Raw genomic sequence first — 19,517 nt, 5'->3', positions numbered from 1 at the left:
GGTACAGAATTATTATATTATAAAAGAATTGGAATAAAACAAATAGATATATTGTATTAAAAATACCTAAATATATATTTAATCGTAATGCTAGAGCAAAAAGGGAAGTAAACAACAATTCAACTAAAGTTATCTTTTTAAATGAACAGAGTAATAAAACAGATAATGCAACTGTGAAAGAAGCAAGTCCAAACTTCAACGTCACCAGAAGAAATATGTATGAAGAGCCGTCAAATACAATTAAAGATAAACTTTTAATTTACTTAAGGGACGCTTTTAATGAAATAAAATTAAAAGTGTCTCCGTTGGAGCAGATTAAGAAAGATTTCTCGGAAAACAACGCGTACAGAGTAGGTTATATAATTGCAAACATAGACACGTTGGAAGTGAGTTTAAAAAAATTAAAAAATGACATGGAGGCCAATAAATATCTATGGGACGATAGGAAAATATTGGAGTTGTTTGATAAATTGAAATTTTCCGGTAATGTTGTTAGCAATCTTATTGAGACATTGAAGAATTATATTGAAAGACCAACGTATTGATATAAACATTCACTGTTTAATCCATTAACTAAAATTACAGTTTAAAAAAGTACATTAATTTAATTTGATTAAAGTGTACACCTAATATAACCTACTATAACCTACCCGGGGGGAAAGGGATTGTTAGTAATGGAGACTGAGAATCCCATTGCTAGCAATATACCCAACCAGGTCGACCTCCTCGCGGTTCTGGGAACTATCATAGTTACTTCCTGATGAATTCATCATGATGGTCTAACTGGCCTGTTTTCATTCTCATCTTTCACCCTTCACTGGTGCTCCGCCAGCGTATCCCGTTAGCGCAGGCGGGGTTACCATACCATTTTCACCCATCAACAAAAATAACCTACCCAAATCTTTCTTTTCTTTCCTCTTTTCAATTCTTAATCAAACATTTTCTATATACTATCCTGCTGTGAATTGAGAAAAATAGCAACTGATGGTGTATCTTTCGTCCTCTTTTTACTAATTATATTTGCATAAGAAGAAAGGAGGCAATCGTATGATTTACAGTTTTTATTTTATCATTCCCTCTATGTAGGAGTAATTCCTTGTTCTTAGGCGGTGACAAATAGCGCGCTAAATGCGCAATGTTGCTGTCGACACAGATTAGCCGAGCATCCTCGATTTTAAAACGTGACGAGTCGATATCAAATATTTATAGGTTTTAATTTAGTTTCCGCTTGGTGTGTACCAATTGTGAATAAATCAAATGGAAATAAAACAAATTGTATTAACAAATAATAAAATTTTATTTCTCATCATCTCTATCAGTCTATCTTAAAACGTAATTTGTTTTTTTTTTCTAACAGTAAATAGCTCTAGTAACATACTTTTTTTGTTGTTTAAATTAAAAAACTACAAATAATGAACATTTTAAAACAATAAAACAAATGCCATTTTCCTTATCCCCGATATGCGATATCGGTATACGCTGGCGGGGCACCAGTGAGGGGTGATAAGTGAGAATGAAGCAGGTCAATCAGCCTATTGTGACCAATTCACCAATGAATCAATCATGGCATCGTAGCTGACAGTACATCAAGTTATTTAGTATATCTATAAAAAAAAAATCTGAAAAATTAAAAATAAGTAACTTTGTATGGGACTCGCTACTTCGAATTATTTTCAACAGATGGCATTGTAGCTGACAGTACATCGAGTTATTTAGTTTTATGTATAAAACAATCTAAAAATTAAAAAGAGGTTATTTTGTATGAGAATCATTACTTCGGGTTACTTTTAATAGATGGCGCTGTAACTGATAATACATAGTCACCTAGTATATCTATAAATTACACGAACTAATAACGTAAGTACACTTGAGCAATTAAATAAATGTATATAATCGATTACTCAGTATTGTTTATAATATTTTACCTAATGTAAATAGGTAATACCACCAAATTGTTTATAATTACTCCTCCCCATCCAAAGGTTGCCTGCAAGAGATCGCTCTTAGCGATAAGGTCACCCATTGTTTTCTCACTGTGATCATTTCTTGTAATTGTTTGTATCTATAATAAGTTTACTATTGTAATCTTATGGAGGAAACAATAAAGAGTATCTATCTATCTATCTATAATAGAAAATGTAATTTTCAATTTTTTTTAAATTATATCTATAATTTATCTGTAAAACTCTGATGTACCTATTTCGAACGTTTAAAAAAGATTTGCATAACAATATTTTTTTTTAATAATTATTAATAAACAAAACTGAGTAATCAATTAATTTATAAATAATATAATCATTAACTTAAATATATAAAAATAAACACTAATTTGATTTAGCCTCTAAATGTAACAGTCGAATCTTAAAAATTTTTAAATTTAACGTTTATTTATATTTCTGCAACTTCCTTACTAAAATGTATTAGGAAGGAAATATTCACTGCTTTTTTTTATACAACTTAGAATGGCAAACAAGCTGACGGTCCACCTGATGGAAAGTGGTAACCGTCGCCTATAGACATGAGCAGTACCATGGACATAACAGAGTATACTGTTTCGCCCATGATACCCCTCATGCGTTGCCATATTAGAGTCTTGGCGTCCTCCACTCAAATCTTCAGCAGTCCTACTTGAAATATATTTATGATAATTTTTTATCCAATATCTATATAAATATCTTAGATTAAGTATATAGATAGAGTGTCTCCATACAAATGCTTCGAGTAAAACGGGTCAAATTTTTCATACAATTTTGCGTGATAAATAGTTTTTTTTATACAACTTAGAATGGCAAACAAGCTGACGGCCCACCTGATGGAAAGTGGTAACCGTCGCCTATAGACATGAACAGTACCGTGGACATAACAGAGTATACTGTTTCGCCCATGATACCCCCCATGCGTTGCCATTCCTGAGGACTCAGGTGTTATTCCTCTGTACCCAGTAAATTCACGCCATATCCCACCCTTCAAACCGAAACACAGCCATGCAAACACAACTGCTTCACGGTAGAATATACAATTTCTGTATCTTTTTAATGCGTAAACACTCGTTTTATTTATTAAATAATACGTCAAGATACATTGTATGCGTAAACATATAGAACACTGATAAGAGAAACGAGTCAGCTAATTTGACAATTAGCTGACAAAAAGTTGACCCGTTTTTGAGGCTCGAAGCTCTATTTATATAACCTAAAATACATATATAATGAAAAATTAATAATTTCTCTGTGGTTTTCCGTACATCGCAGCATTTCGTAAAATGCCAAACACAAACTGAAGAAGACTTCCGGATGAAGTGGGAATCGACAAAAACACAGTGGCTTCATTAATTTCCCGTTATATACGTATATAGACATGAAATATATCTAATTATACCACGTATTTTAATACAAAAATCTACTATTATAGTAGTTATTGCCAGCTATCGCATTTTATTAGACGAATGGGACTTTCTGAGCGGTTGTAGAATTGTATTTAGAACAACTGTGGCCGCATCAGCTCTGCTGCATCTGGAAATGACAAAGTTTAAAAATAAAAATAAATCATTAATCACAAAGAAAACTGTTTTGATGCCGAATAAACGGCGCCTCATGCAATCCTGGAATATGTAGCTGTAATTTACCCTTCAACGTTCACAAATCCAGAGGGAGATTTTGTACAAAAGCCATTTGCTTGGCTACCTCTGTCCTATTCGTGTTTCTACTATGAAGCAGTTGTGTTTGCATGGCTGTGTTTCGGTTTGAAGGGTGCGATATGGCGTGAATTTACAGGGTACAGAGGAATAACAACTTAGAATGGCAAACAAGCTGACGGCCCACCTGATGGAAAGTGGTAACCGTCGCCTATAGACATGAGCAGTACCGTGGACATTACAGAGTGTACTGTTTCGCTCATGATGCCCAATTAACACTCATACGATTTTTAAGGGACAAAAGTGGAATGGTAATCCCAGCTTCGCTATGGATATACGCTAACGGGGCACCAGTGAGAGATGACAGATGAAGATAAAGTAAGGTAGACCAGGGCCAGTCCTGGGTAGGTTAGTCAGTTTAAAATATATATATATATATATATATTATTACCTGGGGAACATATTGTTGCAGTTAAGCTCAGTCCAGCCTGAGAATACTTCGTACAGCATCGTGTCCAATGCCCGGTCGGCTGGCAACTCGCCAGTCAGCATTCGTAGCGCCATGCTGAAAGAACGGGTGAATGAATACCATATCAGCTAGTAACTGTCCACAGCTGAACATAGGTCTCCCCTTATTGAAGGGTTTTATCAGCAGTTGCCACGCTTGGTGGGCGGGTTGGCAACCGCAGTTAGGCTTTGGTGATGTTTAAAGAGGGACACTGCTGCCCATAGCTCGACCAGTAAGTTCCTTTAGTTGCCTCTTACGACATCCACAGGAAAGGAAGGGGTGGCCCATTCTCAATGATTTAATGTGGTTTGATTGAGTGTATGATTGTTTGTTTAAACATTGCCATAAATGGGAAAACCACCATGAACCCCACACCGCACTCACCCATTGATCCTAGCCATGGTTCCGTACGGAGCGTTCAACTTGGCAGTCAGTACCAAGTTCCTGCAGTACAGCAACCAAACACAATCCAGCTCGGTATACCCGACTCCTCCGCCTCCGCTGAACGACTGCAGGTGATTGAGAGCGACGGTGTTGCCCTCTATATTGCGGGAGAGGTGGTTGGTGTTGGACGGCTGGTTGACTGGTTCTCCTGTCGCGATGTGGTTTATGACGTTTCTGGAATGAATAGATAGAGTACATGCTTGGAATTAATGAATAGAATAAATGAGTGGACTGACTTAATGAATCATCATCATATAAGCATTTAACTGTCCACTGCTGGACATAAGCCTCCCCTTAAGGGGGGTTTTGCCAGTAGTTACCACGCCTGGTAGGTGAATTGACAACCGCAGTTAGGCTTTGGAGATATTTTAAGAGGGACGCTGCTGCACATCCCTCGCCCATCCTTAGTCGCCTCTTAAGACACCCACGGAAAAGAAAGGGGTGGCCTATTGTATGCCAGAACCATGCGGCCAGTGAATGGAATAAATGACTGAAATTATTAAATAGTATAATTATATATACACACTTGGTGTTTTTATAAGCCCTGCCCAAGTGTATCGCAGCCCGTGCCGTGCTCATGCCAATCTCCAGAAAGTTCTCCAAAATACTTTTACCGACGTCGAAGTCGTCGAATTCTTGCCGTAAATTCTGGCGTTTTCTGAAACATTGTAAATTAAGTTTAATAAAAAATAATTTTGAAAAATCCAATTATAACATAAATCAAAAATAATTAAATGAATGACTTTTTATTATCAATTCTCAAGACGAAATACGTATTGACTAACTGCGAACTGCGATTGTGACAAACTATGCTATACAACGAGCGATGATATTATGTCACACTCCATCTCTAAATGACGAACTACAAATTATCTCAAACTGCGTATGTGACATACAACGATTATGACAAACTGCATCTCTAAATGACGAACTACAAATTATCACAAACTGCATATGTATATGACATACAACGATTATGACAAACTGCATCTCTAAATGACGAACTACAAATTATCACAAACTGCATATGTATATGACATACAACGATTATGACAAACTGCATCTTTAAGTGACGAACTACAAATCATCACAAACTGCATATGTATATGACATACAACGATTATGACAAACTGCATCTCTAAATGACGAACTACAAATTATCACAAACTGCATATGTATATGACATACAACGATTATGACAAACTGCATCTCTAAATGACGAACTACAAATTATCACAAACTGCATATGTATATGACATACAACGATTATGACAAACTGCATCTTTAAGTGACGAACTACAAATCATCACAAACTGCATATGTATATGACATACAACGATTATGACAAACTGCATCTCTAAATGACGAACTACAAATTATCACAAACTGCATATGTATATGACATACAACGATTATGACAAACTGCATCTCTAAATGACGAACTACAAATTATCACAAACTGCATATGTATATGACATACAACGATTATGACAAACTGCATCTTTAAGTGACGAACTACAAATCATCACAAACTGCATATGTATATGACATACAACGATTATGACAAATTGCATCTTTAAGTGACGAACTACAAATCATCACAAACTGCATATGTATATGACATGCAACGATTATGACAAACTGCATCTCTAAACGACGAACCAAAATTCTCAAAAACTGTTTAAAATAACAAGCAACAACTATAACAAACTGTTTATATGTCATACAGCATTTAATTATATATAACAAACATTATGAAAAGTTATAATTACAAAGAAAAATTTATTAAATCCTTTTACAATTGGCAAAGATTTCAAAGCATTTCCATTTGTTCTGGGTTTGCTTTAATTTTTGTTTTCTCTTAAAAATTAAATAAATATAACACATACGCGAATCCCGAGTTCTCGTTGTGATGCATAACTTCATTTTGTTTGGCCTCCACTTTTGTCGGGTCAAGGAATAGCGCGTTGAAAGCAAATACATCGGGGTCCTTGAGCATTTTACTTCGGGCTGCCTCCTGGAAGACAACACAAACTGGATATTGTAGGGGGGAGAAGGAATTGTTAGTAATGGGGCTTAGTAGCCCCATTGCCAGCAATATGATTTATGATATATTAGATCGATCCCCATTGCTAGCAATATGAGTCAGATCGATCTCCTCGTGGTTCCCCCTGGAAACCATCTTGATTGGTTAATTGTTAAATCCGTCACGGTGGGTTAACTGACCTGCTTCATTCTCGTCTATCACCCTTCACTAGTGCCCCGCCAGTGTATACCGATAGTGCAGCCGGTGTTACCATTCCATTATCATCCATTAAAAATAAAAACTAGATATGTAATCTGTGATTATGACTTCTAACACATAATATATGTATGTGTTATAAGTCATAATCTTGTTCATATGAACAATTTCAAATAAAATTATATAAAAAATAAAAATCTGACTAACGGAAAATAGTAAACTTTACCTAAGACATGATAAAAAATACCATGGCCATTACAAAATTTAAATTTAAATAATCTTTATCCAAATAGATTTGTTCACAATTGTTTTTAAATTGTCATTTTTTTTTAATCTACTGCAGGGTTTGGAAGGTTGTTATCTGTTGAGAAGAGCCCGCGAGAAACTCAACAGTTACTCTTTTAAATCTCTGTTAACATTATGTGTATTTATTTAAATGTACTATGTCTAAAATTACACGGTCGTTAAAAGCCCGCGCATAATTCATTTAAGTTTGTCATTTAAGTAATAGTTTAATGGCTTTGTTCAATAAGTTTTTTTTTAATAACAGTTTTAAATTTATTAAAAGGCAGATCCAAAATATCCTTCTGTATCTTATTCAATTCAATTCAATTCAATTTATTCTATAACAATATTACATTGTGTCGAATATTATAGCATTTTTATACTGTACAGCTGCAAAATCACAAACATGCAGCAATTTTTACATATAAACAATGTCACATACAAATAATGAATTAAAAATAATAACAATTTAAAAGAAAAAAACAAGTAACTATACATAACTCACAGTAATTATATTTCTAAAATTTATTTATTTTATAAATACATTTTTCCAACAAAATGGCATGGAATTTGATTTTTAATATTCTCCAATTTTGGATAGTTTTCAGAGAGTTTCATTATAATATTTAATGGCCATTACCATAAAAAGACCTATTAACTTTTATTAAACGATACTTTCGAACAGCAAGTTGGAATTTGTATCTGGTGTTAAAATTATACTGATTTTAAATAAAATAAGCAGCGTTGCTTCTTATGGGTTAATAATTCTGATGATATTAAGGAATTCATTAATTTTACTGCCATAATCATCCATCCAAAACAAAACAATATACAGAAATACACATAGAATAAGGATGCAGACAACTTCTATACAAATACTAAAAATGAATTTTCCACGTAAGAGAAGCAAAGATAGATAAAACAATATGACATTTGTCACCTCACTCACCTGACTCTCCCACGCCATCAATTGTATATTATGTAACAACATAACATCCAACGACAATATTCCAAACGACAGTAAATCCGTACTGTTACTGGAAACAATCCTTCTGCTTCTATTAAAGCTCGTGTAATCCTCTCCAAAATATAAACTCCTTAGCTTATTCATTATTATAGTGACATTCCCTTCAACAAGACTTTCGTTTAACGCCTTCAGTAGTTCTCCAAATTGGTTACTAGCTTTCACAACTTTAGAAGAATTCCTTGCTTCGAAATCAGGATCTGTGGTAATCCAATTATGTAACTCTTGTACTTTCTCAATTAAATAATTCGTCATCGTGTTGCTTTGCATGTAATCATCGTATAAATTATCATCATTGTAGTACTCCTCGTATTCAGTATCGTGCTTCCTAAACCCAGTTAAGAATCCTTCGGATAGTATAATATCTTTATGTTTGCCAAAGATAACGTCAGGCAACGTTGGTTTGAACTCGGGTATTTCTTTCACTTCATTATCAAAATCGTTCGGCAGTTTGGCTTGGTCTTTCTTTTCGATTTTTCTCTCTATATGGTCTATTGTTTCGTGTAATGGATGAATTTGTGGTTTTGTAGATAGATTGTTACTTTTTCCACGATTTGAAACTACGTTTTTAAATATCGGTAGCTTTTCAAGAATAGACATATGTAAGTCGTTTTCTATTGTATCAGGAGTTGACTGTATATTTGTTAGTGGTATAGTGTCTTGCTTTGTTTGGGTTTCTGTTGTGGTTACTTGTGACGGTAAAGGTGGGCTGTATGTTGGTTTTGTATCGGAAAAAATCTGTTCCTGGAAATAAATATTAATATTAGCGCCTTATTAAATAGTCGGGCTTTATTAAACAGACGGGCTTTATACTTGTTTGCTTTTAACTTAATGGTATTAAAAAAAAAAACTAATAATTTACTGTATTTAATTTGTATTAACAAAAATGATAAGCGAACTTATACATAATTATGAAAACATATATTTCTGTACGTCATCTTTCTATGTTATTTAATCAAAATGTGGTGAGATATTACTTACCAATATTTATTATATACATATATCAACTTTATAATATAATTGATTTATTTATTATTTAAAAAAACGAGCAGACAAACTAGCATTTTATATTATATTAGCATTGTGCCGTGACCAAGTATATATATATATATATATATATATATATATATATATATATATATATATATATATATATATTGGTCACGGCACTCGCTCGCAAGATGCGCGCGCAGGTCGCGCAGGCGCTTTGTGATTGTTGGCTGCGCGCGCATACCGCGCACGGGCCAGCGACCAGAGAGAGTGTTTTGTTAACTTGGACAATTTAAAATTTTATCCGTTTTATTGTAAAATACTTATTGTTTTTGTTAATTATTGATTAAATTAATTTACAATATTAACCCTACTATCAATCCTACAAAAATAACTAAATTATACACAAACCCTTTAGACACTCTCCTTTCGGTTTCTCAAGGTTGACTGGAAGAAATCCTTCTAAGGGATAAGTCCGCCTACGTACATTTTGTTATAACCAAATATATGTATTATAAGCGAATGTACAAAAGCTTATGAATAATATAAATAAATGAATTATACTACTGAAATAATTAATGCATACTGTGGCATCCAGCTATTAAGCCAACTCTATATACATTTTTTTTTTTATATTTTTTTTATTTTTTATATACTTGAACCATTTGCATGAAATAAAAATTGAAATCACACAGTATGATTTATTGATGTTTCTAATAAATAAATAAATAAATAAATAAATAAATAAACTCACCGGTTCCGAGTACATCTCCTCAGAGTATGAGGGTCCTGCCCCCCACTTAGTGATCATCAAGGTAGCCAGCACCAGAGCGGCGCAGACAGCGAAACAGGACGCGCTGGCGATCACCCAAACTTTGAGTGGCACCTGGAGGCAAGTGACAAATATTTATTTATTTATTTATTTAAGTAACACCAACAGCATATTGCATTATAACATATAGGTGTAACAAACATTAAATACAATACAATATTAATGCGCACGCCTATTATAGGTATTCACAGCATTCACTTTAACATATTAAATATATTAAATATCATTTAAAATATAATATTAAATTCAATTGGACCCTTATAAATAAATTAGCTATATCCAGCGACTTCGCTCGCGTAAAGAAAAAAGTAGGTATCAAGTGAAAGTTTGCATTTTTTGTTGTTTTTCCTACGTATCTTTTTTTTTTATACCACTAAGGTGGCAAACAAGCATACGGCCCACGTGATGGTAAGTGGTTACCGTAGCCTATGAACGGCTGCAATACCAGAGGTATTACGTGCGCGTTGCCGACCCTGAAGAAACCTCTTTACCCCCATTTTGAAGAACCCCATGCTGTAGTCACTTGGGAAAACCTCGGCAGGGAGCTCATTAGGAAAAAAATCTTTGGGAAAAAAAGATCAGATACTTGAAGCGGAATGAGCTTCCGTCTTCAGTATCAATCATAGTGATTGGTTGAGCCGTTAATACGCTATAAGGGAACAAATAAAGGGAGACTTTGTACAAAAGTCGATTGCTTGGGTACCTCTGTCCCATTCGTGTTTCAACCGTGAAGCAGTTGTGTTTGCATGGCTGTGTTTCGATTTGAAGGGTGGGATATGACAGTGAATTTACAGGGTACAGAGGAATAACACCCGAGTCCTCAGGAATGGCAACGCATGGGGGGTATCATGGGCGAAACAGTACACTCTGTTACGTCCATGCTACTGCTCATGTCTATAGGCGACGGTTACCACTTTCCGTCAGGTGGCCGTCAGCTCGTTTGCCATTCTAAGTTGTATAAAAAAAAATCGTAACTGGTCACTGTCTGTACATGGACAATATATAAGAAAAACTATTATGAACAAATACAAAACAATGATGTTTAGAATTTAGTCTGCTTGTCTGTACGTTTGTGCACGCTGATTTCAGATAGAAATATATTTATATCACTAGGAATCCGACCCGTCTTCGCACGTGTTGACAGAATTTTCTAAAATCAATACATATAATAAAAAAAAAGTTTCAGCCAATTCAACTGATCGGTTATTTTATAGCATTTTATATGCGAGTCTTTAGATTGATATAACTTTTTTATTTACGAACCGATTGAAATAAAACAAACACTAAATGTTAAGTGGAGCAAACCGCAACGCAATAGTGAGAACTGCTTTTAAATCGGTTAATCCGTTTCTGAGATTAGCATGCACAAACGTACAAGTAAATAGACAAAAATTCTAAACATCGTTTTGTGTTGTGTTGCGTTCATAAAGCAACCCTATAATAGTTTTTCTTATATATCGTAACACGTTATGTGTTGATTACTCGATAAATTTCTAATGTAAGTAGTATATTCATTTATTTTAACATCCATTGTATAAGTAGGTAGGTATTATATTTATTTATAGTATATATATTTATGTAATATTTTATTATGTATCTTAATATTTTATTTAACTGTATATTTGTTTATGTATTAATAGTTGTAGCACTTCAGCTGCCCGCTGACAACGTGTTTTCTAACTGTATCGTGTTGACTGGAAGAGATCTCTGTCAGAGATAAGTCCACCATTGCTCACAATATTTATAAATGCATTAACAATGTAATTTACAAGTGCAATAAAGAATATATATATATATATATATATATATATATATATATATATATTATACCACATTCATTAGTACATATATGTGTACATGGCGGACTTAATGCTAAAAGCATTCTCTCCCAGTCAACCATAAGGAAGTGTCAGAATACTCGAATGCGGTACTAGTAATTATTGATATACATACATACTAAAATTACATATATAAACGAATAAATATATATGAATAACAAATATACTTCACATATATGATATATACTATATTATACACGAAATTGAGAATAATATAAAGCACTTACTGCTCGGATAGAGATAAAAAGTGAGCGTGAACGCTTTTTTTGAAAGACGGTGTAGTCGGTAGTCTCTTAACAGGAAGCGTGTTCCAGAGTCGTGAAGAATGTAGGAGAAAAGAGTTTGAAGCGTAACAAGTACGGTGAGAGGGGAAAGATAATTGGAGAGTATTATTGGAACGAACCACATCTGCCCTTCATACGCTTTCTGTTTTCACCTAATGGTTAGCTTAAGCTCGCCACTAGTACAAAGTTTTATTGTGCAATAAAGAATAAAATAAATAACTGAAGTAAATATGTAATAGATTATATAAAAAAAATCACACAAATATGAAGTAATCAACATATAACGTGTTACAGCATTCTTTAAATCTTCACGCTATGACCCACGGAGGTTGAACACTAATGGCGTAACGTAACCGGCTGTTAGGTGAGGCAACACGACGCGGCGGAAGCACTGCAAATTATACCGGCGCGGCGCGGTGTGCCGCCGACGTGTGCCTGCGCAACACGCCTCCTATATGTACCTACCTAACTGATGTACCGGAGGGAAGGAATTGTTAGTAATAAGGAAAGGTTAGTACCCATTGCTATCAATATACCTTATCAGGTTGACCTCCACGCGGTTCCCCCTGGAAACCATCGTGACTAATTTATTGTTAAATTCGTCACGATGGGCTAACTGACTTGCCTTTTCACCTTCACCAATCATCCCACACTGGTGCCCGGCCGGTGTATACCGATAGCGCGGGCGGGGTTACCATTCCATTATCATCCATAAAAAAAACTTATGTACCTCCCGGGGGGAAAGGTATTGTTATTATTGCTAGCAATACACCCTTTTGTTATCCCATAGATCCCGTTACTAACAATCCCTTTCCCCCGTATCCTGCGAGTTTGCCCGTGTGACTTAATTCATAAAGTACCTTATAGTATGTTAAAAAATCCCATCTTGGGGTAAAACTATCTAATTTCATAGTTTTATTTTAATGGATGATAATGAAATTGTAACCCCGTCTGTGCTATCGGTATACGCTGGCGAGTTACCAGTGAGGCGTGATAGTTGAGGATGAAAGCAGGCCAGTTAGCCCATCGTGACGTATGCAACAAGTATGTTTTTTTAATTAGTAAAAATGGCATGGTTCCCCGCCTGCGCTATCGGCATACACTGGCGGAGCACCAGAAAGGAGTGAAAGGTGAGGATAAAAAGGCAGGTCAGTTAGCCCATCACGATAGTTTCCAGGGGGAACTGCGTGGAGGTCGCCCTGTTAGGGTATATTGATAGCAATGGGGGTCTAACCTCCCCATCACTAACAATCCCTTTCCCCCCTACAACAAGTATTAGTCACAACAATTTCAAGGAGGAACCGCGTGGAGGTCGAGCTGACAGGGCTTGCTAGCAATGGGGCCGTTAATTCTCATTACTAACAATCCTTTTCCCACCAGGTATGGTAATATAACCTACCAAATCGACTAAACCGTCTTTCAAAAAAAGCGTTCACGCTCACTTTTTATCTTTATCCGGGCAGTAAGTGCTTTATATTATTCTCAATTTCGTGTATAATATAGTATATATCATATATGTGTAAGTATATTTGTTATTCATATATATTTATTCGTTTATATATGTAATTTTAGTATGTATGTATATCAATAATTACTAGTACCGCATTCGAGTATTCTGACACTTCCCTATGGTTGACTGGGAGAGAATGCTTCTAGCATTAAGTCCGCCATGTACACACATTTGTACTAATGAATAAATAAAATAAATAAATAAGATTTGTAAACACTTACAGTAGGTTTTGTAGGTATCCTCTCGCAAACAATCGGTCTTGGTGGTAGCGGGCGGCGGGCGCCAGAACTGCTCATAGCAGCAGTCCCGCTGGCGCGGCTCGTCCCCGCCGGGTACACGCGACTCCAGTCAGTGGTGACGGTCGCGCGGCTGTCGCACGACGTCGCCGACGGCGGTCGCTTCTCGTATTCATATTGGAACATCTTCTGTGAAACAGATATTTATGATTAGCATCTAGTTCGAGTGTTTTCCAACCTTTTCTGTGCCATGCCCCACTTAAACATTACGCCCCCATACATAATTTTCCCCGACAAAGTTTACTTGACGACTCTAATCGCCCAGTCGATATTTTGGTAACGTCAAACGAAATTATACCTAATAAATATTTATAGCATTCATTTAAAATTTTCTTTTTTGTTAAATTTGGCACCCTGTGGGGCGTTTTTTTAATGGGTGATAATGGTATGGTAGCCCCGTCTGCGGTATCGGTATACAATGGCGGGGCACCAGTGAGGGATGATTGGTGAGGATGAAAGCAGGTCAGTTAGCCCATCGTGACGAATTCAACTAGAATTAGCCACGATGGGCTAACTGGCCTGTTTTCATTCTCATCTATCACCCTTCACTGGTGCTCCGCCAGCGTATCCCGTTAGCGCAGGCGGGGTTACCATACCATTTTCACCCATAAAAAACACACACACTTATATAGTGATTCACGCGAGCAAAGCCGTGGGAAACAGTTAGTGGATAAGGTCTTGCAATTGCTTATAGGTAGCCACGAATACCTACTGCAACTGTGTCTCTTTCCTGCCTACAGTATAACTGTAACGAATGCAGCGCACCCTACCGTGAAATTCGATTTAACTGTCGTGAGAAACTGTTTTTTTTGCGTATTTTTTCTTAATCTACTTAGAAAAAACGGTAATCCATTCGGTGACAGAGTAAAAAATACATTATTTCATATATATATATATATATATATATATATATATATATATATATATATATATATACACATACAATATTTAAATTTATTTAGATAGATAGATACTCTTTATTGTTTCCTCCATAAGATTACAATAGTAAACTTATTATAAATATAAACAATTACAAGAAATAATCACAATTATGTATATATTTAATTATATTATTTATTTATTACTATAATATTCCAAAGAATGTGATAGATAGAACTTTATAATTCTTTCATATTGCTCCAAAAATTTGTAAAATTTTGAGGTGTAAAATAATTCACTATAATGTATATATAGCTTTTACCCGCAACTTTGTTTGCGTGACTAGGATATGTTTACTGACTAAAATAAGCAGCCTATATTCTTCTCTTTCCCATTGGTCATGGCTGGAAAAAAGGCATATAGTATATTTAAAAAAAGAAAAAGAATGATTTGAATTTTTGCATACCATTCTTGTATCTCTGTGTGTAATGTCTTATAACTATAATTTTGTTATGAAAATAAATATAAAAAACACTAGTGGAACTATAAAAGTGGTATCATTTTGGAGTACGTCGTATACCCATATAGTTACATATATACCAAATTTCATAGTGATCGGCCGACTTCAAAAGGAATTAAGGTCACAATTCAATTATATTTAAATCAAACTGTTTATAACTACTCCTCTCCATCCAAAGGTTGCCTGCAAGAGATCGCTCTTAGCGATAAGGTCGCCCATTGTTTTCTCATTGTGATTATTTCTTGTAATTGTTTGTGTCTATAATAAGTCTACTATTGTAATCTTTTGGAGGAAACAATAAAGAGTATCTATCTATCTATTTATATATTTTTTATGTACATTATCTCATAATTCCGTCAGTTATAAATTGATTTGTTTAAAGAATTGTTTTGTTTAAAATTTATATATTTATCAAAATCGGTTCAATAGCTTAGTTTTTAAGTCGGATTTTTTTACGAAATAATTTCAATTATTTATTTTATTTATAAATTTTTCTTGTTTTATTATTACGATCTTTAGTCTAGTCTCTTAGTTTAGTTTATTCCTTAGCCCTACCATACTCTGAATTTATTTCTTAAAATTAATATTTATTTATTTATTACCTTAAAGTTGTCTTGAAAAGATTGCTCTCAGCAATAAGACCGCCTTACTGTACTTATACAATTGTATCGTTGTGTTTGTAAATTGCCTTGCTTATTTCCTATATTGTATAATGCAAATAAAATATACTCATTCATTTATTTATTTATTACATCCACTGGGTGAGCCTTACAGTCTTCCAATACGCTCACCCAGGGAGAAAAGGGATTGTTAGTAATGGAGACTGAGAATCCCATTGCTAGCGATATACCCAACCAGGTCGCCCTCCTCGCGGTTCCCCCTGGAAACTATCATGGTTAATTCCTGATGAATTCATCATGATGGGCTAACTGGCCTGTTTTCATTCTCACCTATCACCCTTCACTGGTGCTCCGTCAGCGTATCCCGTTAGCGCAGGCGGGGTTACCATTCTATTTTTATCCAATAAAAAAAAATACGCTCACCCAGGAAAGCATGAGTGCAATTACATATAAAAAGGAATATTACACTAAAGTAACAAAAAAAAAAATTAAATATGCACATATGTTTCCTCATATGGAAATAGTACTGCGACCTCCGTTGAACTATAATGCCCTTAGTTCATGGTGTAGGTACTATGGAAATATTTTGTAAAACTCTTGTGCAATGTGCCAGGTCAATTTAGAATGGTTTTTTTCCCCCTCACACTATAGCAATGGTAAATAATCCTAATTTTATCTTGTTCATTTATAATGGCGTGTAGTCCCAGCATAGAATGGGCTGCCCCTTCCTTTCCCTTGGGCGTCGTAAGAGGCAACTAATGGTCGAGGAATGGGCAGCAGCGCCCCTCTTAAAACATCTTGTAAAACTGCCTGCCAAGCGTGGTAACTGGTTCAGTTATAAAAAGTCAAAATATTAGAAGTAACAATAAATTATTCAGTTACAGTGACCAAAGGTGACTAGATCTTAAAGGCAGCGCCCGTTCACGAGTATGACGGATCGAGGAGTTATATATTATAGTAGCTTTTACCCGCGGCATCGTTTTTTCGCGATTACGTTTACTGACCGGGGTAAAAATTAAAAAGTAGCCTGTATCCCATATAGTATGTGGAACCAAATTTCATAGTGACTATTTTTTTCTGTCTTATTTCCTTTTTTTTTTTAATATTTTAAGGGCTTTTACCTTCTTCAGGTACATCAGTCCTATTGTACCCTGAACTGATTTCTCCAACAAAACTTTATCTACCTTCCCTAGACGCGGAAAGAGAAGAATTAATGGGCATCAATAATTTACAGAGATGTTCAAAAAATGTCTGGTTTAAGTTCAGCTAACATAGATTGAATAAGACCAACATTCAATTTATTTAAGTTAAAGTGGCGCATTTCCTTTTATATGCTATTCTAATTTATTATCATTAGAATTATGGTCAGCTAGCTACTTTAATTAGTCTAGAACGCTTCATTTTAATTATAAATTCTTCAATTATAATTACATCCCCACACATTTATAGTGTTAGCTATTTTGTATTGAATTAAAAAAATATTTTCTACAAATAATGTATTTGGTAAAACACTGTATTTGTGTATGTAAGTACATATGTATATGTATGTTTGCTGTCGTCGTTCGTATTGTCACGTATGGACACCACAGAATATCAGCGCTGTAGCAATTAAATTGCTGCAGCACATGCCGAGTGGTGACCACATTGGCAATAATAAATGTAAAGTTTTTTTTTTTAATTCATAAGTTTACTATTGTAATCTTATGGAGGGAACAATAAATAGTAGGTATCTGTCTATCTATCTATGTAGTAAAAATATTTATAAATATTTCAGTAATAAATGCACCGCCTACTCAATTCTCTGCTTGTCTCATGGTTGACTGGTAGAGAACACTTTTAGGTGCTTTTTTAATGGATGATAATGGAATGGTAACCCCACCTGCGCTATCGGTATACACCGGCGGGGCACCAGTGAAGAATGATAGGTGAGGATGAAGCAGGTCAGTTAGCCCATCGTGACGAATTCAACAAGAATTGTTCACGATGGTTTCCAGGCGAAACCACGTGGATGTCGACCTAATAGGGCATATTGCTAGCAATAGAGCTGTCAAACTCCATTGCTAACAATTCCTTTCCCTCCCACTTTTAGGTGTTAAGCCCGCCATATGTGCATTTATTTATATTATATAATTGTGCAGTGAAGTTTAAATAAATAAATAAATAAATAATTTAAGCCGTTTAGGCGCTATACAAGAACAAACTTACTTCCTTATTTATAATATTAAGTAAGAATTACGTAAAAGCGATAAACTATCGTTAAGCAATATAAATCTTACCAGAGGGAGACTTTGTACAAAAGTCGTTTGCTTAGGCACCTCTGTCCCCTTCGTGTTTCTATCGTGAAGCAGTTGTGTTTGCATGGCTGTGTTTCGGTTTGAAGGGTGGGATATGGCGTGAATTTACAGGGTACAAAGGAATAACACCTGAGTCCTCAGGAATGGCAACGCATGTGGGGTATCATGGGCGAAACAGTATACTCTGTTATGTCCATAGTACTGCTCATGTCTATCAAACTGACGGTCCACCTGATGGAAAGTGGTAATAGTCTATAGACATGAACTGCACCATGGAATGCGCTATGACGTCCACGGTGTGACATTGTCACATACTGTTCCCTGATGACTGAAAAGCGTAACGGACCGGACATTGACCTGTGCCGGATGTGAGATCCATCTGGCTGGATACACTTGCTCACAAGTGGCGCGAGAATTGCGCGGGAAATAGCACGTGACGCCATCTTGGACACGATTATGTTTCCTTTGCCTGCTGTTCCGACAATGTCATTTCATAGTCTATGGTACGTATTATACACATGAGAAATTTAATGCATAAATTAGGGTACTTACTTACCTTAATACTTACCTACTTATTTCATTTCCCCAGTTATTACGAGTATTTGCTGTGTGATTTGTCCGTCATGATTACGGGAAAGAAAATTTGTGCAATGTTGAAAGCAATGTATTGTTAGTATATTTAATGTTTGGGTAGGCGTATCCGAACCTTATAAGGTTCGGATATATATAACACCTTAAATATTTAAGCGATTTCTATCTTCAAACTTCAGACCGATTTTGATCATTTCTTTTTGCAATCCAGAGGGAGACTATACAAATGTCGATTGCTTGGGTACCTCTGTCACATTCGTGTTTCAACCGTGAAGCAGTTGTGTTTGCATGGCTGTGTTTCGGTTTGAAGGGTGGGATATGGTGTGAATTTACTGGGTACAGAGGAATAACATCTGAGACCTCAGGAATGGCAACGCAAAGGGGGTATCATGGGCGAAACAGTATACTCTGTTATGTCCATGGTACTGCTCATGTCTATAGGCGACGGTTACCACTTTCCATCAGGTGGGCTGTCAGCTTGTTTGCCATTCTAAGTTTAAAAAAAAAAAAGGTTTAGTCCTATTATTGCCACATTTTTTTGTAACATTTGATATAGAAAAATATTTTAGAAACAACAGTATTAGAACCACAGTTCTTTAAAAAACGTATATTAAGGTTTCTTCAAGTTCAGCAACGTACACGTGACACTCCTAGTATCGCAGGCGTCCATAGGCTACAGGTTATAGGCTATAGGCTGACCATTTACCATCAGACGGGCTGTATTCT

At 35.4% G+C, this 19,517-nt stretch overlaps 1 protein-coding gene across 1 annotated transcript in view; it reads right to left on the bottom strand.

The window, feature by feature from the left end:
• Nucleotides 1–553: 553 nt before the first annotated feature.
• Nucleotides 554–19,517, bottom strand: part of LOC113518521 (uncharacterized) — a 28,253-nt gene continuing 9,289 nt past the window's right edge. The window contains exons 2-9 of the mRNA XM_031911882.2: nt 13,813–14,016; nt 9,882–10,013; nt 8,063–8,881; nt 6,476–6,603; nt 5,113–5,244; nt 4,527–4,760; nt 4,086–4,199; nt 554–3,512 (exon numbers count right to left, since the gene is read on the bottom strand). Coding sequence (XP_031767742.1) covers nt 3,425–3,512; nt 4,086–4,199; nt 4,527–4,760; nt 5,113–5,244; nt 6,476–6,603; nt 8,063–8,881; nt 9,882–10,013; nt 13,813–14,013 — 1,848 coding nt within the window. The 5' untranslated portion in view covers nt 14,014–14,016 and the 3' untranslated portion in view covers nt 554–3,424. The remainder of the gene's footprint in view (nt 3,513–4,085; nt 4,200–4,526; nt 4,761–5,112; nt 5,245–6,475; nt 6,604–8,062; nt 8,882–9,881; nt 10,014–13,812; nt 14,017–19,517) is intronic.

The sequence above is a fragment of the Galleria mellonella genome, unplaced genomic scaffold (genome assembly GCF_026898425.1).
Source record: "Galleria mellonella isolate WM207_F2 unplaced genomic scaffold, CSIRO_AGI_GalMel_v1 utg158, whole genome shotgun sequence".
Lineage (NCBI taxonomy): Eukaryota > Metazoa > Arthropoda > Insecta > Lepidoptera > Pyralidae > Galleria > Galleria mellonella.
This window is presented reverse-complemented; position numbering and strand designations above follow the sequence as displayed.